Source organism: Neovison vison, chromosome 10 (genome assembly GCF_020171115.1).
Source record: "Neovison vison isolate M4711 chromosome 10, ASM_NN_V1, whole genome shotgun sequence".
NCBI lineage: Eukaryota > Metazoa > Chordata > Mammalia > Carnivora > Mustelidae > Neogale > Neogale vison.
In genome coordinates this window covers 57,779,453-57,802,192 of record NC_058100.1, presented here as the reverse complement: position 1 = coordinate 57,802,192, position 22,740 = coordinate 57,779,453, and the positions used below count along the sequence as shown (strand labels likewise).

General features: G+C 49.0%; 1 protein-coding gene across 2 annotated transcripts in view; it reads right to left on the bottom strand.

Annotated features, from left to right (window-relative positions):
- Window positions 1-2,071: 2,071 nt before the first annotated feature.
- Window positions 2,072-22,740, bottom strand: part of KIAA0040 (KIAA0040 ortholog) — a 33,882-nt gene continuing 13,213 nt past the window's right edge. The window contains exons 1-2 of one of the 2 annotated variants that reach the window (XM_044267362.1): window positions 19,328-19,344; window positions 2,072-5,556 (exon numbers count right to left, since the gene is read on the bottom strand). In XM_044267362.1, coding sequence (XP_044123297.1) covers window positions 5,121-5,423 — 303 coding nt within the window. In that variant the 5' untranslated portion in view covers window positions 5,424-5,556; window positions 19,328-19,344 and the 3' untranslated portion in view covers window positions 2,072-5,120. Of the gene's footprint in view, window positions 5,557-19,327; window positions 19,345-22,740 lie in introns of those variants that run through there. The other variant, XM_044267361.1, reaches the window with a different exon arrangement.

Below are 22,740 nucleotides of genomic sequence, written 5' to 3'. Positions count from 1 at the left end.
TGTATTACTGTACACTGTGCAGTGTGTGGTGAAATTAGGGACCCTATCACGCCAAGAGGAGTAGAAAAATGCACATTAATTTCAACCCCTATGTCCTTTGATCTGTCTGTATCATTTGACTCTATGGACTCACTTTTTTCTTAAAAGTTTCTTCTCCTTTGGCTTCAAGGATACAACTCTCTCATTATCTTCCTTCTACCCTTAATTACAACCGCTGACGTTTCCAGAGCTCTGTGTCGAACGCTTTATATGCTTTATCTTATTTGCTGCTTTGTCCCTGTCCCTTTGAGAGAGGACTATCATTAACTCTGAATTTACAGAGATTAAGTCATGGCCCAAATTCCATAACCAGGGGACGGTGGAGTCAGGGCCCAAATTCCATAACCAGGGGACGGTGGAGTCAGCATCAGATTCAGGACACCTTTAGTCCTGAGTCCTAGCCTAATGTGGAAGCAGTGACCACATTGGGCTGTAATGGTCTATTAGATTGCCTGTCTCCCCAGCTGGGCTGTGAGCCTCTCCAGAAACACTCTGTGTTGCTGGCATCTGCTAAAGAACCCAAAATGCTAACAGAGTAAGTCATCTCAAAGAGGGAGTTAGATACACGCATACATGGCCATTCCCCAATGAAGGATCACAGGTTTCTGAAAACATCCCTTTGAACCCATGATGGGGACAGACAGCTATATTGAAGGAACTCTTTTTTTCCTTAGTCCATGTAATCCTGTGACTTTGAATTTGGGGAGAAATAGTAAAATCAAAGGACAAGGGGCCAGCGCAGAGGTTCTGGTGAGTTGAGAATGCTCAAAGCCTTGTCCAGATCCACATGCCCAACGCTGAGGGCAGGGCTAAGCCTGGGCGGGTGGGGCTGGTGGCCTTTAGCCCTGGTGTCCCCTCAGGTGTGTAGCAGCTGCTTCCTGCTGGTTTCTGGACAACAGTCCCTGCTCTGTACTGGAAAGTTTGGAAGTCCTGGAGGAAAGAACAGAGGGCTGGACGAAGACTCTCCTTGGGCTGCCGTGAGTGTGCGGCAATGAGGAAGGGAGCCCAGGAATCAACTACCTCTACGGAAATGTCAGCCTGCCCGGGGGAAAGAAAGCAAGGGGGAGCCGGTGCCGTAGGCCCATCTTCCTAGGCCCTCGTTGAAATGCAGTAAACAGAGTTTTATCAGCCTGTTTGACTCTGCCAGCCTCATCCCCACCAAGCGATCAGCAGCTGGCAGCCGCACATAGCCATTGAGCGCTTGTACTGTGGTGGTTATACCTCACCTACTAGATGGTTAATTTAATTTAATTTTAATTAATTTAAATAACTACCGTATTGGACAGTGGCAAATGCTACCATATTGGACAGTGTAGATAGAGGACATTCCCATCTTCTCTACTTCTACTGGACAGCACTGGTCTGGAGGGCTTCTGCTTAATGGCTGGCTTGGTATCCTCGAGGGAGGACTCTGGAGCATTCCATTTCACAACCAGTGCAAAGGGGTGGTCTACTTGAAAAAGAAATGGGCGTTTATACTTTGGTGTGTGTGTGTCTTCCTGGCTGGTTGGCTAGCTATGTGTGTATGTGTGTATCTAAGTACCTATCTAAGTACCTATGAACATATGTATGTATCTATGTCTCTATCTGTGTGTCTACTTCAGCATGTACTATCTCCTCAGCAGCTACAATAGACACTTTGGAGCGCTCCCTTTCCCAACACTGGGTTTAACTTAGAGGTTGATTTTTTACTTAGTTTTTGCTATTTTCCTCTCTCTCCTTTAAGAAGACATTGATTGACCTCATTGAAGGCAATGCTAAGAGTTGCCAGGCAGCATCAGTGTTTTTCCCACAGTTGGCACCTCTCAGGTGCCTGGTCTCCAAAGTGTCTGCCCTGCAGGCAGTGGGGCGAGAGCCTAGTCCTGGTCCTTTGTCCTTTGTCAGGAATCCTGGGACAGCCGGGTCTTCTGTGTCCTAGTGGGAGTCGCTGCGTCTGTCATTTCGGAGTGATGTCTGGGAGAGGGCAGTATCTGATGTCAAGAAAGTAACTGATGCCAACGGTAAGGATGCCAGGCATAGCTTTTTATTTTCAAAGTCTTTTATTTAAATAAATTTTTCTTTTGCATGTTTTTGAATTTTCCGGAAAAAAAAAATACTGACAAATACTATACAGCTTGGACCATTTATACTCTTCTTGAAAAGGTGACTACCCTTTTTCTACATTTTCCCCTCCCCCATCCCTTCCCCCCAAGAAATAAAAAAGCAAATACATTGAGCAGTGGGGGAGAAGACCATCTCTGATGGTGGTGGCCAAGTTTGGCTGGAGCTGTTCCGATCCCCGAGCCCGTGGTGGTTTAGGAAGCCTCTTCTTTATCATGCTTTTTGCCTCCATTAGCTTAAAGTCTTTGAGATGGGCCAAGCAGGCTCTGGTCCCAAGGTGCCCCTGGCTGCCAGTGGCAGCTCTGGGGAAGAGGCTGGGGAGAAGGAGTAAATGTGAGGAGGAATAAAGAAAGGGCTGGACCTGGGATGGGGGTGCTGGGAGAAGCAGGAATGAGAGAAGAAGAAAACACAGGAGAGAACGACGAAGATGGGCGGGAAGAATGGGGAATGGCTCCGATGACTGCTTTGGGTTCCTTGCATGGACCCATGCATTCAAAAGAAGTTTGGGGGCCTAGGGTACCCCGGGTGTTGTTGGAGGGTCCCTGGTGGAGGTTGTCAGGAGAGACTGGGGAGGAGAAAACCTAAGCCTCGTTCAGCAGCATCTGAGTCTCCTGAGTCCGAGGCTATGGAAGCAACAGAGGACGGTTTCTGGGTGTTTCGCGCCTGGAGGTAGTTCAAATCCATTTGATTAGGAAACAGCAGGGCACTGCACCTGGAGACAGAGGCCTTGTCAAGGCAATGACAACCGACTGCCGTCTTAATTCAAACTAGCAGCTAGTTGCCATGGCAACCATGTTCCTTGTGTGGTCCTCCGATCGGAGCGATCCTCTCTCCTAGATCACATCTGACACACAGCCTTGGCCATCAGTGCTGCATCTCCCCCAACTCATCCATCTTATGGGGCTTGAGAGTTGGAGGCAGGGAGGGCAGCTGCTCCCAGTGGGCAGTGGCCGGCATGGGGAGGCACAGGCATTTGGTAAGGGATGATGGGAAGGGGACGGCTAGATGCTCCCTGACAGGCTGCCCATGTACAAGTGGACAGAGAAGTAGAGAGTGCTTCTTTCTCTGCTCAAAGGGGTTAAGAAGTCAGGGCATTTGGGACCCCTTGGTGCTGGAAGGTGGATGTGACTGGTTCTAAAACACATGAGGGCCAGAATTATGACTCACAGGGTCGCTTGTTAGAAGACCTTGGTGCAGCGGTCACCACCAGACACCTGCCCTCCTCTGGCCTGGAGTCTATCTGGAGGGCACGTGAGCACCGGGGAGCCCCAGGGAGCCAAGAGCACACATTTGTCCACGAACCCAATCTTGCAGAACAGCTATCGAAGTTTAGCTAACATTGTTCATTAAATTGCAATTTTACTGTCAAGCAGAACAGCCTTCGTGGGGAAATATTTCAAGAGAGCTACCCAGCAGATTTGCAAGTGACCTTTCAGAGCACAACCTGCTCCCAATTTGGGAAGTCTCTGCCTTTGTAATATGGTCACAGTACAATCAAAATACCAACCAGTTTGTCCTATGAGTGAATTAACTCGGCCTCCCAACCTCAGCCCGCTACTCCCTGTGGACCTCGTCTACCTGTCATCATGGGGCTCAGGGCACCCACGTCAACCTGGCTGTTGGTTCTGTAGGCGGCCTCTGGGGAGCATTCAATGCCCACCTCCCATCCTTTGCAGCAATTAGTGGGCTCAGAAAAGAAGGTCACTTGGGGGGATTGGTAAGGCATTATGCGTTTACCCTTAACATCATTGCATATCCAACAGCAACCACAGACAGTTCTAAGTACCTACTGTGTGCAAGGCACATGCCTGAGCTTCGAGATAAATAAGCATAAACCTTGACACAGCTTCATTCTACCTTCAGTGACACTCTGTAACTTCCGTATCCCTTTGGCAGCATACCACGCATCCATTACAACTTTACAAACATGATTGCAGTGTGCCTTCTGGGAGACTGCACCAGAAATTGTCTTAATTTCTTCCCTGCTTTGGTTACACAGGAGATCCCTAACTCAGGTGGAGCATTCCTTCCCCATCTGTAAAAAAGACACTGCCCAGGTCCACCGCTGGAGTTCACTGAAGTGGGTGGAGTATGCCTGGTTTCCAGAGGATTCTAAAAGTCACTACCAAGAGCTGTTTGTTGGTGCTTGGAGAAGGGTAGCTTGCTGAGTGGTTCTGGGGGTAGCATCTCAAAGAGAGGTCTTAGACAACATCAGATGCCCAACAAGGAAATGGGAACCTTGTCATGGGTTGCAAGATGGAGCTTTCAATGAATTTAGATCCTTCTCACTTTGAACTTTGCCTCCCAGATGGGAAACATGGGAACTGGGCGTGTCTGTATCAATATACAGGGATGGGAACTGTACCAGGTTGCTGGAATGTCCGAAGATAGGGATTTCCAGTAAAAGGTTATGTAGGGACAAGAACAGGAAAGCACATATCTCTGACCTGAGTGGTAGACGGGTAGGCAGTGCAGAGGTACCTTCCTGGTTATATAATTGTGCACGTGTGCTAGAATCTGGCTGGGCCTTCCCATGAGACATTTCTGGGAGAGCAGATAATGTATTTGCACCAAGTAGATATTCTATGACCATTTGATGAACAGAATACATTAGCCCAGGTACCCGTTGCCGGAATGTGCGTGCATGTGTGTATGTGTGTGCATGTGTGCGCATTTCAGAGACACGTCAAAATGTCTGGACATTCTTTGTGCTTTAGCATCTGGAGCTTGCTGGAGACAGGTGGAAGGCATGCCTGAGTCAGTGGCAACGAGCATTGCTATTAGACACGTAGCTGCCTTGACAGTACCCAAGGATTGTCTAGAGTTCTTCCCGGGCTGTCCTCCGTGGGGGCACTCAGCCTCAGCTTTGTCCCTTGGTTAGTTCCTCTGTGGACATGAGAGCCTCACATCAGGGCTCTCTAGCCTGTGGTAGTTAGCCGGTGGCTTGGTCCCCGAGGGAGACGCCTCTGCTTCCTGCCTAACTAGACAGGCAGTGATGGCCTCTTTTCCATCTGGAGAAGCTTGGGCTGCGCAGAGATCCAGAGGTCTTCTTCAGCCTTCTTCTTCTTCTTCTTCCTCTTTTTCCCCTTGTTTCGGTCTGGCGGTTGGCCATTCTTGCCTGACCGGCTCCAGCAGCAATGACAACAGATGAAGAGGAATGTGATGACCACGAGCAATGGCAGCCCCAGAAGGATGCCCAGGCATATGGTGTTGAAGAGGCCCTCTTGGTGTTTGGTCAAGATGGTGTCCCAAATGATGTTGAAGAAGGAGCTGATTTTCTCCATGGTGCTTGGCTAGACTGGGGCCAGCGGAAGCTCTCAGCTCGCTAGCAAGTCCTGGGCTCAAGAGGAGGCAGCCTTGTCCACTTGTCACTTATTCCTCTTCCAGCTTTGGGTTTGGGCATACCAACACCAGCAGCTGAAGAGAGCAAAACACATAAATCAGGAGAAATGCAGCGGGAAATGTCTATGATTTCTAACAACATCATATTTTTTAGGCATAGGAGAAGGGAGGGACTTGGGAGATTTCCAGAGTTCACGGAAGAGGTGTTGAAACCCAATAAACAAAATAAATGCATGCATTTCACTACTAACTAATTCATATACACACTATACAGGACTTCGTGTACAAGAATTAGTAGTGTACCAGGCCTGGCACATGGTGGCTGCTCAGCATTTGTTGGATAAATGAACCACGTGCAGAGTTCGTGTTCTGGGCAGGGGTCCGTGCCTCTCCCAGAGCAGTTCCCATCTCCTCTCCCTGCAGCTCACCGGATAGGTGCTGAACACACACTCCTCACAGCTGCGTGTGACTTTCTCTGAATACAACTTGCCATTTTCAATAGCTACTGAAGCTTAAGCACAAGGGGAAACGTCTAAATCTTGCCGCCTGTCATAAGGGGCTTGGACCTCCCCCCAGCGAAGAGGTCAGTGGTCCTTGTCCTGTCTGCCCCCTGCCTTCACGCTCTCTTCTCTGCTCTGTGTCCTCCCTCCTTACATCCCACTCCTGTGCCCAAGGAGGACTCGCTGAGCTGTGCAGAGGGAGACCCTTTGCTGGTTCCCTCGGTTTCTATCTTCTTCTCTCTCATCACACTCATCTCTGCTTTCTGTGCCTCAACCAAACATTCCCCAGTCTCCTTCTCTGCCTGGTCCTGTTCTTTTCAGTGGATAGGGAGTTTTATGGGCTGCTCAGCTATGGTGTTTGGAAACTGGGATGGGGTCCCAGCTGCCCTCCTGAGCTCAACTTACAGCCAGGGCTGTTCTGGTTGCTTGTACAGAGGGACCCTTCTTCTACTGGTACCTGTCACCTCTCTACATCTATCTCAGGCCTCAGCTCTCGAGTATGAGGTCTTAAAGGCTCCTTTGCTTCTGGAATCCACAGGTTCCCACGTCTAAAGACTTGGGAGGGCAGCATGTTTCAAGGAAATCCATGACACCTTCCGGTACAGACATGGCCTGGCACCCAAAGATCAAAGATTCATCAATTTTCAGGCTGGAGACCGTACGGATCATCCCAACCAAAACTCTCACTTAAAGATTAAGAATCTGAGGCCCAGTGTGGGGGAGACGACATGTCTGAGGCCACAGAGAGATGCAATGAACACCCAGAGTTCGGGATGATGATATTACTTTATATTTGTATTTTAATTGATACTTTTCCAGTCATTTCCATATGAATTATATTTTTAAAGAGAGCAACAGGATGGTGCATTGTCTATGGAGAAAAGGGCTGGGGGACCTGGGTTCACAGTCAGCATGAAGTCCAGACTTCCTTCTGTTGTGCTGCACTGGGATACAGATGAGTAGCCCCTCTTGGGTACGGGGTTATCCTTGGGGGTTGTCCTCAGATGTCTGATTCCTTGGAGTACTCAATATGTGTCCCATGTACCCGTGTGTTCTTCCAAAGTCCATCTGAACTCAGTCCTAGTCTTCTGGCATGTGGACTCACACCCTTAGGACGTTATTTATACAAATTATTCAATTGTATACATTGGTACCTACTCCCGTGCCATCTGGTCCGTGAAAAAGAAGTAGCACCATGGGACGGCCCTGAGATGCCTGTCACCGTTCTAGGCACTTCCCACCAACTGACTCCGTTCATGTCATCACAACCTAATGAAGCAGGTACGGTTATTTCCCTCATCTTATAGGGGAGCCCGCAAGGCACAGGTCACACGGCAAGTGCCTGGCAGAGCTGACCTTACAGATTCCGGAAAACTTGATTCCAGGTCCCCGAAGGGTGAGCCTCTCACAGGAGTTGCTCTGAGCCGCCTACTCCTTTGTGTGGAATTAACCCGTTTTGGCAAGTAGCCCAGGATTTAGAGACGCTTACGACGTGTGGCCCCAGATTGACTTCGATGTTTATCCCAGTGCGTTGTGGAAAAAGGCCGCAGAATGATTTACTTGCATTGTTACCTACTTCACAAAGGCACGAAGAGACACACAATAAAGATCCAGGCCTGCTCAAGTGGAGGTTTATAGGAAGCCTCTGACTGCCTGAACTTAAACTCAACATGCGACAAAGAAGAGCGTTCTGAGCAGTCACATCCCCTTGCCCAAGGCTCTGCCAAGCCCCTTGGAGGCCCTGGGAACATCACAGGCCACGGATCTGCCCACACACCCTCAAGCCCACAGCCTCTTTGTTGAGAAAACACTCTTGGACATCCTCAAACCCGCCATCAAGGTCACTCCGCTGCCTTCTCCTTCCCACCCACTCGTCTCTCTGGCTTTTCCTTCTTGCTTTGCCATCACCTTAGCTTTTACTCCAGTCCTCGTTTAGCCCCAGAGTTTTCTGGCCCATCTGGAAGGATGGTCCTGCCCTATTGAGGGAATGCTCTGGGTACTTCTCCCTAATTTGATCTGCACGTATATGTTCCCGGGACCAAAGTCTCCTTGGACTGCCTTTCTATGACTCCGATTAGACACTACCACCACCACATTCATGGACAAACTCTTCTTGCCAGATACCACACCGGTCCCTGCAGGGAGAAGTCACGCATCAGGGGCCCACTTTTGGGTCTGGCCAGGGAGAGAGAGGAAAGGTTTTGAGCCCTTGGAGAATATCAAGGCAGTTTTCATGAAGGCAAAGCCATCTGAAGAGGGCCTGGAAAGAGGAGCAGAACGTTGGCAGAGAAACATGGGTAAAAGAATGGGCACAGATTCTAGGCAGAGAAACTTCTAGGACATGGCAGGAGAGCAGGGTGCCTGGTGAGCCTGGGGCTCAGGGTGGGAAAGAGGAGGACTGTAGGCTGTGGCCAGGGTAGAGAGGGCCTCCATAGGATTATGTGTTTATCTGGGGGCTTTGTACTAGGAGGATGCCCTTCAAGAAGAGAGAACAGGGGTGAGAACAGCTCTGGAAAATGTAGTAAGAGAGCTCTTCATGCATTAAACTAACAGTTATTAAGCACCTAACATGTGCCATGCCCTGTGTCAGGTGTTAGGATTCAGTGATGAGGGACGAGGACATAGAGCCTCTTCCAGGAGAGTTATTACTATTGAGCGATCATGCTGTAAAAAACAAATATACTAAGCAAATTTCAACTCAGGTTGCTTAGTTGGCCGAAATAGAAGCAAGCATTTGAATTACGTGTTTAACTCAGTGTCCCAGGCCCTCCTACCCCTCCCAACCTTTGTCTCAAACTCGTCTATCCCATGGCACTCCAAAATAGCCTTTGAGTAAATAGATTTCTTTTCAAGCGAAAGCTAAGTCGATAATTCACTTTTGGATTCCTGAAGGTACTCATCTGAGTCTACTCTCCATATAGCCAAGGAGAGCATTCATTAACATCTGGGAGCCCAGTCTGGGGAAAATTCAATTAGGAAGGTATTCTTTATATTTTTTTTAATCTAAGAATTCTTTCAGGCCCCCCAGGTTACTCGCTGAGCTCTGCTAATCTATACCGTTTCATTAGTATTTATGAGTCTCGCATTGTGAGCATTTCCAGGAAACAATCAAATATCTCCTTGGTGGTATGAATTAAAAGTTAGAACTTCCACAGACTGTTTTGCAAAAGGAGCCACACTTTGGGTCTTGGGAATGCTCTCTGGGAGACCCCATCGTTTTGCTGGATCTCAAGTATTGCTGACACTGTTTGAAAGATAATTAGTCTCTTCCTCCAAAACCAAAAATAGGAGCCAACCAAATTGATTGGGGGGCAGGTGGGAGGAGAGAGGGGAGAAGGAACATTATGTTCATTTTCTGTATAACCAGAAATGACTTTCTTTACATCCTCTGTGGTATCTCTCCGGGAAGAAAGTCATTCATTCATTCTTTCTTCCAAGAGGCTTCAGTCTGTCTGTATGTAAGGTGTTGATTGGTCATAATGATCCTAGAGCCAGAAGACCTGGGTTTGAGCCTTGAGCCCATCTGTGTAACCTTGGTGAGTTACCGAACCTCAGCTCCGAAATGAAGTTAATGAGTTTCGTCTTAATGATGCTGTGAGGATTAAAAGAGCTCAATATAGTTAATGCATTTTGTAAAGTGTAAAATACTATAAAACAATCAAAGAAACAGTGGGTTATCTCCAGATGACAATGGACTAATTCTAGCCTTGAGCTTTCTTTTCCCCCTCCCTTACCTCCAAGGCCAGTCCTTACCACCAAGAAATCATGGGCCCCCCCCAGCCCATTTAAATGAAAAGAACTTCACGGGTAACCTTGCTGCTTATGGCTGGTCTGAGGGTCTGTGGCTGTAATTCTAGACTCTGCGTGAAGGGACATGAGAACAGCCCAGGGGAATGAGTAAGCAGTTCGGCCTGGAGCAGAGTCACAGGAAAGAAATGAAAAGGAAATTCTAATCAGGACAGGTGTCTGTTCAGTCCTTCCTTCAATGACTCCTTATGGAGCACCTCTGAGAGGCTGGGAACCGTGCCAGGTCCTGGGTATCCAGAACAAGCAGACCAGGTCCCAGTCCTTTTTGGTGCTCCAAGACTAGTGTGGGAAGAAGACTCATCAGAGAATCCCACAGACACGTGTGAAAGTATAATATGGAAAGCACGACCAGAGGAGAAGCCCGTGATGTTACTGAGTGATGGGGTAATGCCCACCACGGTGGTAGGGGCGGGCTCTGAGTGGGGACGGCCTCACTGAGATCTGAATTACAAAAACGTGGTCAGTACAAAGACATGGACAGGGTATCTGAGAAGTCTCAAAACACAGAATAAACATATCTAAAGCATTTTCAGGCAACATGCTAGGTACGCTAGGTTTTTCTTCAGTGCTCACCTTTTCAGTGAATTGCCTCTAAAGCGGAAACAATGAGTTCAGTGGTTAATACGTTATGAAGTGTCCCTCAAAAATTCTAGAAACACAGGGAAATATGTGTTTTGTGCCTTTTCTCAGATGAACGGTGGGACCCACTGCTTCTTCTGAAAAGGATGTGAAGGATAGTGTGACTGAACGCAGTGGCAGTGAATGGGGGTGACGGGGGTGACGTGAGGCCCCTGGGGCAGGCGGCCCCACCCCCACAGGGCTTGTAAGCCATGTTAGTGGCTGGTGTGTCCTGTAGGAGCCATAGGGCTTCAGCAATGAGGGGACAGAATCGATCCGTGTTCTGTAAAGAACAGTGTCATGGAGGTGAGGGAGGTCAGGTTGGTGGGGCTAAGAGGGGGAGGCAGGGTTGCAATTATTCACGGAAAATGCCAGCAGGGATGAGGGTGGGCATGGAGGGTGGGACAAGTGGCCTGACTCGGGTTCTCCAACAGGTGTGGTGGGCGAGCTCTGGGGCAGAGGGCCGTGAGGACATGTCCCTGGCTGTGCTCCCCTCTTCCTCTTCCAACCCTGGTTCCCGGTCGGGTCTCTGAGTCTGGCATATTTTATTTTTCCTAGGATAAGAATCTCATCAGCCTCTACCTGACTTCCTGCCATTTCTCCTGGAGGTTCGGAATATCTTGTTCAGCCCCAGGCTTCTCCAACCCCGTCTGCCCAAACCCTGCCCCTGCGGTCCTTGGAAAATCCCGGCGGTACAATAATGCCTGGTACTTCAGAAACCAGGGCGCTCTGGAAGTGGGGGCACGGAGAGGACTCTCATTCAGCAGTCATTAACTCTGCTGTTCTGGATATATATTTTCTTGACGGTTCTCAGCTTGCTAACCTGCCATGCTCAGATGCCTCTAATAGATTTAAGTACTGTTTTGTACAAAAATGGTCAGATCACAGCAATAATCTGCTTGTGGAGAACTGTGTTTACAACTTAAATGTGGTTCCAGGCATGAGGAAATAGATACCTGTATTTTCCCTGGTGTAATTAATTGTTTCAAGTAACTAGTTCCAATGCAAAGTTGGAAGCTCTCTCCCCCCTCCAGTGTATACATTTATGGTGTGTAACTAGATATTGAGGATTAGAGGAAAATAGATAGGTTTTCCCTTCTGAATCAATGTTATAATTATGGTTGCAATTTTGAACAAAGGCACACAGAGGTCATCAATATAAAAATGACTAAGGCACCATGATTATTAAAAATAAGAAAACCATGCTTTATCATATGGATGTTCTGAATGGGAAGAATCAGATATGGGTCCTTTCGGTGGGTACCCTCACTTTATTGATAAGGAATCTGGGACCAAAAGAGGCTGTGATTTGCTGGAGGTCACACAGCTGACCATTGGTGGGGTCAGGGCCAGAACCAATGTCTTCTGGCTCCCAGCACCTCATCCTGCCGAGGTCTCCCTTATGAAAGTCTTTAAAAATAAAACACTGAGGCAGCTCTTGGCAAGATGCCCACCTTAACCTCATCATGGGCATAGGCTAGACTGTCCTCATCAGTCCTCTTAAATCTTTGTAGGGCCACGTGACCGAGTTCTGGCCACAGGAACGTGAGTCTGGCTCCTGAAATCTGTCCCAAGATCCTCTAGGTTCGTCCACCCTCCCTGGCTGGCCAGACGCTGAGGACCCGGCAGAGAACTTCAAGGCCCCCGGGGTGGGCCGAGAAGAAGATGTTTGTGAACGACTGCCAGCAGGGCGCCCCTTTGGACCACAGTGAACAGGAGTGAGTGAGAAATAAGCCTTTGGTCGGTAAAGCCACCGATTCCAAGGATTATTTGCTAAAGCAGTTAGCCCATCCTTGACTTACACAAGCAGCAAAGAGGTAGTGTTGGTAGAGATTAACACACACACACACAATGAGGCCAACAACTCTCCTAGAGAGTTTGCAGCTCTGACCTGAAAGGGGTTTAGCCAAGTGCTTCCAAGTGCTGGCTCTGGGACCAAATGCCCTGTGTTGGAATCCCGGCTCTGCTACTCACTGATTGCATCACACGGGGCAGGTCACTTCCCCTCTCTCCCTGGGTCTCAGTTTTCTCATCTGTTGAGTGGACTTGATAATTGTCGGCGGTTGTGAAAACTGAGTCAGTAGACGGTAGACGTAGAGCTTCTCGGAGCTGAGCCTGGCCCTTCCTGTGAGCCCTTATTATCTGACTCCAAACAAACAGGCTGGTCCGAAGGAGCATCCCTCAGCTCCTGAGCTCATAATGATTTTGTTTGTCTTTTTAGAACTGGGATGGTTCTGAAGTCATGACTTTGACTCTATGGGTTTCCTTTAAAAAGCATTTTCTCCATGCCCCTTCTCTAGTTTTCTTATATAGTAAGACGATTCTTTCTACATTGTTCCACTTATCATTCTTTTTCAAAGCAACCGTTTCCGAATTAAAATACATACAGGGGTCCATCAGAAGCAGCATTATGAGGACTTGGATACAGTCTCTTTGCCCTCCCTCCTCTGGGCAGAGCAGGACACTCCTTCCTCACCCCCACACTACACCAACCTTCCTCTCCTCGCTCTTTCTTTCCTTCTGCCAATGGACTGGTGAGCTCCTAGCATGCATTGTTCCTGTCCTAGACACCACAGGCCCAGTCAGGCATGACACAGATGTGGTCAAACTACTTACGGGGCGAAGGTAGATAACAAACAAGGGCACAAACAAATAAACCGAGCTGTGTTGTTAGTGCTTAAAGGAATTAACTGGTTGGCCCGTGTGGACATGACTTTGAACAGAGGTCCGAGGAAAGGCGGGGATCCAGCTGTCTGCAGAGGGCCTTCCAGGGGTCAGGACAGCAGGAAAAGTCTCTGAAGAGGGAAGGAGCTAGGCCGACCCTAGGAGAGGAGGTGGCCAGGGCCTGGGAGCCTGTGAGCCCGGGTCCAGGAGTCCAAGGTGAAGCGTGGTTTAAGCTGGGCAGCTCTGGCTGTGAGTACAGAGGGCAGAGAGTGGTCGGAGAGGCAAAGAAAGGGGTCTGGGAAGTACAGAGGCCCTTTTCTTTGTCTCCATTGCGATCATATTTGTCCAAGCCCTCGGACTGGCTCCTGGTTCCTCCTTCCTACAATTCGCCTTTCTGAAGTCTGCAAGTGGTCACATGCCCTGGCTCAGCCTCTCTTCAGCTCTTCCTCTCTTACCTGATAATCACAGCTCCTTAGCAAGGAGGACAAATCCCTCATGAGCTGGTCCCTCCTATCATCCCAGCCTCATCTCCCACCACCACCCCTATGACATCTTCCAGAATTCTCCAGAACGTTCCTGCTCTCTTCCTTTGTCATGCGGTGACACACACCATTCCATCTGCCTGGAATGTCTTCTCGCCCTCTTCCCTCGGCCCATGGACTGGAGAACCGCGCCCCTCATCCTCCTCTGGGAGGTCTTCTGGGACTCTCAGCGCCCCCTACACCCAAGCTTCCCCACATTGTTTTCTTTCTCTTCTGAGCTCTCACGGAGCCACTAACCTTCCACAGTCCTTATCTTACTGTATTACAATGATGTGTTTTCTCTGAAAAATGATAAGAATACAGAAAAGTACAAAAAGTCATCTATATGAATATTTTCTCTCCATACATTAATATACACAGGACTTGCTGACTTGTTTCTCTTGCCCTCAGCTGCAAGATCCTACATGCCAGTGATTCCTACTCTTCTGTTCAATGTGACACCTTCGTTCAATGCCTGTCCCTCAGTAGGTGCTAATTCATAGCTGATGAAGGGATGGTTTCTTTCAGTCTCAGAACAAGCAGAAGACTGACTGTATCCTCGGTTCCCCCAGTTAAGGGTGGAATGTCTCACTTCTCCCCACATTTTTATGTTGAAGCCCTAGCCCCCAGTACCTCAGAATGTGACCTTACTTGGACACAGTGTTGTTGCAGATGTGATTAGTTCAGATGAGATTGTGCTGGAGCGAAGAGGGCCCATAATCTAGTATGACCAATGTCTTTCATAGAAAGGGAGATTTGGTCGTTGAAATAGACATGCACAGAGGGAAGACCATGGAAAGAGACAGAGGGAGAGGATGACCAAGGAGAGAGGCCTGGAACAGATCCTTCCTTCATGGCCTTCAGAAGCACCTGACCTTGATTTCAGATTCCTAGCCTCCAGAAAAATGGGAGACAGATCCATTTTGGCTCTTTAGGCCATCCAGCTTGTGTTTGGCTATGGCAGCCCCAGGAAATTAGGAGGTCCCTTTTGCTTCACCCCCATCCCCACCCCATCAGCGGGTCCTATAAACTCTGTCTCCAAAATAAACCCCCAATGCATTCATGCCTCTCCATTCCAAGGCTAGGATTACCAAGATACCTTCTCAACCAGTATCTGCTTCTCTGTTTCCCTCTCCATGGGCTCTTCTCCCGGCACAAGCTAGGCAATGTTGTCCCCACCCCCCCCCATGCCCCACCACTCCCCCTATGGCTTCCTGAGACCTGTAGAGTGAAGTCCAAACCCTTCTCAGATCCCATAAGTGTCTCCTTCATCTAATCTCATCTTGCTCCCCTTTCTCACTCTCTGTGTCCTGGATGCATCTGACTTCAGGACTGCCCATCCCCTCGGGACCTTCTGTGCCTCTTTGGTACGCTGACTCTCAGGTCTTGACCACTTCATAACAGTCAGGGCTCAGCTCAGATGCATTTCCACCTAAATGGAACCTTACCAGGAAGCATTTTTAACTAAGAAGCTCAGCCTCCAGTCCACCTCTCCCACATCATCCTATCTTAACCTTTGTAGTGTTTTCCACCCTTACATTTCCCACTCCAACAGAATATTCTGGTAACTTCAGTTTGCATATGTATTGACTGTCTTCCTGCATGGGAGCTGAGCTCCAGGAGAACACAGCCCTGACCTGTCTCATTCCATTTGGATGTCCAGAGTCTGCATTGTAGTTGGATCAATGAAGGAAGTCATGCCACCTAACCCGAGGGTCCCGAAGGAGAAGAGATCTCGAAAAAATGTGGATCAGTCAGCCAAGGTCATTAGGGAGAGAGAGCTGGGGCCAGGAAAAGCACAGAAACATGACCATCAGTCACATCTGTGGCCGGACTTTGATGACAATGACCTGTCATTTAGCCCACGATCCAGCCACATCCTCCAGCCAACTCACTCATTTCAGGTGGAAATAATGATCAAGAAAATTCCATATCATTGAAAGCAGTAGGGAGTGGGGGGTGTGCTTTATCAACGCCCACATTATCACCTACCTTCCTTTTGCTCAGTTATAAAGAGCCCATTGTAGCTGGGACTTTCTGATAACAAGGGATCTTTTCCTAATTACTATATGCTCTATTTCAGGTTCAGCAGAAAAGAAAATTAAAAAGCTCCATTTCACTCCAGGTTCAAGTGAGTCAATCTTTCAATCAATCAAGTATTAATTAAGCTATGCCAGGAAATACAGGGGAGGTGGAAGACATCTTCGCTCTACTAGAAGAGGATCCCAGGGAAATAATTAGAAAATAATTTAAGAACAAAGAAAAGAGTTTAAAAAGGTTTCCATTTGGGCTTTCTCTGGCTTTCTGTGATGGAACGCCTGGAATCGCTTTCCCCTTTCTTTCCCTTTGCTCCTTCTCGTCCCTCTTTTGGTCTCTTCTCATCCCTAATTACACTGTTTCCAAAGGGTCCATGCTGGACACTCATGATTAACCTTTTCAGTCACCTTTTAGAATAAGACATGCTATCTCTCTGATTCTCTGAAAATTCCAACAGTGCTCTGAATATCACCTCTGCAACCTGTTAGCAGGTGAACAAATTCCTCCTGTTCACGTCCTTGAGATCATATGGAAATTTCCTGATGTTCCTACCCCTAAACTAGAAAACGTCCAGTGAAGAACTCTGCCTCTTCTGCTCACACTGGTGGGGAGTCTGGGCAATGTTTACTTAAACATTCTGAGTTTAGAATTTTTCTCCTGTAAACAGAGATATTAGCACATTTTTCAGAGGGTTAGGCGTTCTTATCCACTGTACCTCATTGCTTTCTCCTCAGTACCTGGTACAGTGTCCTGTCTAAGGGGGGTCGACAAGAAGTACTTGTGGGGTGGATGGAGGGGCGAATGAATGCATCACTAGGAGCAAAAAGAAATCACGTGCGCCAAGCATCTGACCTACGTGTATTTCACACAGCGGGGACCGTAAAGATTTTATTTATTTGAGAGAGCAAGAGAGAGAGAGAGAAAGAGCATGAGAAGGGGGAAGGGTAGAGGCAAAGGGAGAACCGACTCCCCACTGGGCAAGGAGCCCAACTCAGGGCTCCATCCCAGGACCCTGAGATCACGACTTGCGCCGAAGGCAGACCCTTAACCGACCGAGCCACTCAGGTATCCATGTTTTAATCAGATTTTGATCAGCTTTTCCCTGAACTGGTTTAAGAAGTGAGTTAGTTAGCCAACTCCTGAGGAATCAGGGCAGATGTGTTTGCCTTCCTCCCGCTTTCTTGCTAACTTAATTTCTGTTCCTTTCTAGCTGCGTCTCCCTCTTTCAGCCCTTCTGACCTCCAGGATCTAGTTTCTCAGGGGTAATACCTTGTTTTGTCTGCTACGATCCACTTTCTCCTCCCCGTTCAGCTAGAATGCTCACTTGTTTTCTTTGACTGGCCTCTTTTGACACAGATACTTCAGGAGGCAAAGCCTCAAAACAGAAGGTTGGCAAAATGTCTTATCACCTTTCACAGACGCAGGGAATAATCTGCCGAATCAAAAAGTCACCATCTGTTGCATTCTAAGTGCCCCAGCTCTGTGCGTGGTGTCAAGGCTTCACAGACGTGGCCTGGTTCAACAGCTCAGGAGGTGGGTCTTTTTTATCCCGCCACACAGAGGAGGAAACGGAGTCCATTGGAGATTAAGTAATTTGCCCGACGCTGCAGAGCTACTAACGTCAGAAGAGGTTTGACTGCCGTCCGATCTGAGTTGGAGGATTCTGCTGTGACCCCTACGTTTGTTACCCAGCGGCCATGCTCAGGAAACTGTGCTCCATCTCCAGACCCTCTCTTCTCAGACGATGTGGGTGTTGACCGCATCCGTCACCCACCAAACATCTGAGGGTTACCCTCTGGTGTATTCTGTGACCTCAAGGAGCTGATGTTTTAATAGGGCCACAAACGTTAGAAAAGAAATACAGTATCACATATAACAGCAGGTGTCAGGAACCCAGAGGCAGAAAATCCTAGAGGTCACAGATCCCAGAAAATCCCAGAAATCCCAGAAAGTCCCTGTGAGTGCCCATGGACAGTCCAAGAGCTATTTCCAACCCATAGGCACTTTTATTTATTTTACTATGTTATTTTTTCCCTCCTCTAACTTCATGTAAAATTATTAATTTTTAGCTAGCCCCCAAATTTGGCCACCAACCTGCAGTCTGCTGGGGCTTTAGAAGGGCCTGCATTCCCTCCTTAACCCTCATCCCACACCCTGTCCCCACCCTGCCAGGCTCACCCGGTCCCGTCCCCTACCTTGTATCTGGAGACACTGAAAACCCGCAGCCCATGGATTACAAACACCCTGGACAGTAAGGGACCGCGTTCCCTATTCTTTGCGCTGTAATGTATGTTGGGGAGAGCAAGGCCCTCCTTCTGAGGGGCTTGAAAAGGAGAAATGAGGACAAAAATCAAAAGGCAAGCCGAACCCGCCAGCCGCCTCCAGAATCTTGATCTTTGGCTGATCAGACACACAGTAAGGATCTGGGATGTCTGCAAGATGGATGAATGAGGATCATAATGTCCTGAGCACAATACAAAAAGCTGGCAGAGGGGTGCAGCACAGAGAATATGGAGTTTAGAGTCAGAGGATCCAGTTCCAGTCCCTGCTTGGTTGTCCTCCAACCCTCTGACCTTGGGCAAACCGGGCAAGCTGGCTGAGCCCTCTCCTGGTCTGAGAAACGAGGCCATTCCGCTGCCCCAGATATCTCTCAAGATTGTTGTGAAGGAACAACAGGAAAGATCACCCAGAAGGGAAAATTGTGATCGAAATGCAAGGTAGTAGAGTTAGAGGATTGTGCTGGAAAGCTGAATTAAAGCTAAAATTAGAACCCCGAGCTTCTCGGATGGATGGGGCCCTCCACCCTCCGAACCCCCGAATCCCCCACCCTATCCTCTATGAATCACAGTCATTAGGGGCTCAGTTTCCAGTTTGGAGAATTTCTGGGCGCACACACTGACAGCACTCACATTCGTGTTTGCTGCCGTCTATATCTGATCTGACCACATCCTGGTATTAGTGCTAATAAACCCCGTAGCCATGGTTACCGTGAATTACCTGGCTTACAACAGCTCTCATTTTCCTTTTTCCAAACTATTTGGTCAAACATTTCGGAGCCAGTTTTTGCGGGTGTGGTGAAGCGCCCGGGTGCCGCTTTATTTTTGGAAAGTGTGAGCTTGGGGTCTGAGGTCATCTTTAAGTAGGGAGGCGGTGGGGACGGGCCGTGCCTTCCCCGTTCCCCAAATAAAGGGAGCGCTCTGTGGCTAACCCCGCGGGACGCACACTTAAGTCCGCAAACGTCACCTCCTCTCGGAGGGAAAGAGCGTTTTCTGGAAAAGCAAGAAGACAATCAAGCGCTGTGTGACTCGGGGTCTCCCACACGGGTGGTCATTAAAAAATAGGCCTTAAACTGGAAGTCGCGCAATTCTCCTTAATATTAGAGAACTGCGCGTTCTCACATTTCGCAGCCACGGCCCAGTGACTGACTGATTGATTTTTCTCAGTGGTGGTGGAAGAGAAGTTTACAGACTGAAATAGTTGAAAACCAATGGGGTGGCACAGATATACAATTATGCCACTGCAAAGCAATACCGATGCAATTTTCCTTTCTTTTCCATCTCCTCCTTTCCTTTGATGTTCACTAAATTTCAGGGCAATGACAGGCGAAAAGCTACCTTGCCATAAGATTAAGGCTGAAAACATAAAGGCCGAATCGTAGAGGGAGGAAGCAGAAATACTCTCATTCCAGGCATAACTCACCCCTGCGGAATGCACGGTGTGGGATATCTCTGACTCGCCAGGCTTTGGGCCCCAGGCTCCAGCCGGGTTGGGGGGGCGGGGGTGCGTGTGAGGAGGAGTGTGAGCTCCAGGACCGCGGACCCTCTCACTTCCTGTCTGCATGGGTTTCCATCTGCATCCCTAATGTCATATGGAGAGTTTTGTGGGTTTTCTTTTCTTTTTTCTTTTTAAAAGATTTTATTTATTTATTTGACAGACAGAGTTCATAAGTAGGCAGAGAGGCAGGCAGAGAGAGAGAGGAGGAAGCAGGCTCCCCGCTGAACAGAGAACCCGATGTGGGACTCCATCCCAGGACCCTGAGATCATGACCTGAGCCGAAGGCAGAGGCTTAACCCACTGAGCCACGCAGGCGCCCCTCTTTTCTTTCTTTTCTTTTTTTTTTTTAACAGTTTTGGTAAATAATGGTGAATGTGGAGGACATACAAGTCAGTCTAGGGACAGCGCCCTGTTCCTTTGATACATTGTCTCAGTCTTAGTCTCATCAAAGGAGGCTTAGGGCCCTTCCTGCAAAGAGCTTGCTCCTCCTAAACTCCTGTTTTGGAGAAATTGAGGAACTGACCTTGGCTTCGCCCCCACCCCTAATCCTCTGCTTCGCGCCCCCGGGGTGTGTTCCTCTTGGCCCCTGAAATGCCCTTCTCAAAGGAGCCTTATAGGTATTGCAAATACGTGATTTGGGAGTGAGGGTGTAAGAAACTGCTTAGGCTGGGGATTGTCCTGGGATTGTCCTGGGAAGGGGGGGTGTGGGTAGACAGCACTACACACGTGTGCACACACACACACACACACACCCTTCCCTCAGCCCCCACTCCTCCCCCTCCACCACCTCTGCTCCATCCTTGCCTGGAGACCTCAGAGCTTTATGCAAGACCCTCTAGAAAGCACAAGGGGCGTCTGGGAGTGCAGGGAGGGTGGGCGGGGCTGGGGAGCTCAGACCTTGGCTCCAGCTCTCCATGGGTAACCCCAGGGCTGGGCTGTTGGCAGGCTCCACACCAGCTTTTTGGTTTTATCTCCCATAAGCAGGCCAGAATATTTATTTATTTATTTATTTTAAAAACTCAGACCCACTCAGTATCAGGGTCTTGAAGTAGGACATTGTTTGGAAACAGTTTGATAGAGCAAAGGGTCTGAAGGTGTGGCCGTGCCTCTGCTGTTAGAAGGGGGGGGCGGTGTCCCAGGGTTGGGGGCTAGCTTATAGCAGCCACAGAGGGAGGGGGTGTCCTTGTAGGGTCCTCATAGGAGAGGCAGTTCTGCCTGTCAGGAGAGAGCCTCTGGGGCTCCAACTCTGGCTTTGGTCTGGTTTTATTTGTTTATGCTCCTGTAGGTTTTCATCAGAGCTGAATTCTTGGCTGAAAGACAGACCGAGAGCCATGAGTGGAGGGAAGCTAGGAGACTGTGGGAGAAGTCAGCTCAAACTCTCACTTGTGACTTAGTGTGCATCCTTGGGAAGGTCATTTAGTCGCTTTGGGCCTCAATTTCTCCATCTCAAATGGGGGAAAATTTGGACAAATACTCAAGAAAGTGCTAAGACGTGTTGTCTGAATGGAAGGACACTGGGGACAGGGCTGGTCGAGTGCCTTTGTCTCATTCCTTTGGTGTGATTCTGAAGGTCCCATCACACGGACATACCTCCTGGGGAAACAAATAAGTCATAGTGAGCTGCCTCACAGAGTCCTTGGGTCAAAATGGACAGTGTACGTGAGCTCACTCCCAGGCTGTTAGGAACTATACAGATACCCAGAGCCATAATTGGTATCATTCCAGGCAGATGCTAGGACATGACAAAAAAAGGCCACGCCTCAATTCTTCCAGGTTGTCAAAGTGGCCTGAAATTCTTGGAACATTGTCTTCCATGCTGGGAGGTCTTCCTGTCTCCACCCCAGTCTGGATGGACGGACCCCACCCTCACCCCTACCCCACCTGGCTGTGCAGAGGTGCTGGGCAACCTGGATCTCCTTTTTGCCCAAATGGCCCCTGGTTTTCAAGGGCTAGTCGAGCATGTCCTCCCTGCTAAGCAAGTTCTGACAAGCACATTCCATCCTTTGCCAGTAGGCCTTGGGGCCCCGGCTGCTTGGTGGGAGCAGAGGGAGTGCTCCCTGCATCTGTGCCTGCCCTTGGATTGACCCCGGGGTGGAGTGGGGGGAGAGGTTTGGATGGAATGTGTGTGAGTCTCCCTTGGGTTGTGGACGGGATCACCAGAAGACCAGCAGTGTTGCAGGCATCTTGTTCTTTGTATCTTGAAGACGCCGGCAGAACTTACAGCAACTATTTCCATCAATAAAGTCTGCCATTTGAATTACTCTTCCTGAAGTTGCATGTGGATTTCATTTCAAGAAACATTAGTTAAGAAACTATTATGTGATCCACTCAGGGCTGGAGGAGCACAGAGGTGTATGGAGGTCCCGACCCTGGGAGAGGTCAGGAAACAGAGACCGTGCAGGTCCCTGCACACACACACCCCCAACCGTGAGCACCCCCTTTGCAGTTGGGAAGGTAATAATCACACTGACTTCCTGCCCCCTCGGCCTCGCTCTGAAAGTCAAACAATAATATGCATAGTTCTTTTATAAACTGAAAATGCTCTTCCAAGTTTTAATTTTCAAATATAATAAAGGCAGTTAGAGGCTAAAGTAAATATCAGAAAATGCCAAAGTGTACACCCCATTAGGAGGGAGAGGGATCAATGCTGGCTTGGGTTGAAAGCGGGAGGTCCCCTGCACCCTGGGGTGGGAGGCTGTTCTGACTCCTGCGAGGACGGGATGTCCTCGTCACAGGGAGGTTGGTCCGTTGGGTGGGGAAAGGGAAGTTGGGGTGAGCTGGCTGGGAGGGGGAGCAAGGGTACAGGAGAGAGGCCCGCACACACAGAAACCCCCTGAGGAAGAGTGGGGAACGAGGTGGTTCAGGCAGGGTTGGGGGAACTGCAGACGGCTTTGAAGCTGAACCCAATTTCACTGTCACGGGTGCCAGGGAGGCCCTGAAAGCTGGGGAGACACGGCAGAATCAGGGTTTCAGAGGCCATGGACTCTTAACCCAAACCCTCTGGTCATCCGAAGTGTGCGGTGGCCAGAGTCGGGGACAGTGCAGGAGCCAGCCCCCACTCCTGGGCTCATGGGCAGTCTGCCTTTTCCAGCCAGGCTCAGTAATCACTAACATTACAATTAAAAGCAAAGTTTTATTAATAGCCTACTTTCCTTCTTGCACAAAATCTGATTATGAACTGAAATGAAATATCACCAAACCCATCGGAAAGAAACTACAATTTATCTCGTGATCCCTTGGGAATGCGGGTGGTGGGGATAAAACCCTAATGGGCTTGCTTCTCGAGTCTGAGAACTGATGACCCGATGGGCTTGTGTTTATTTATGACTGGGGGAAGT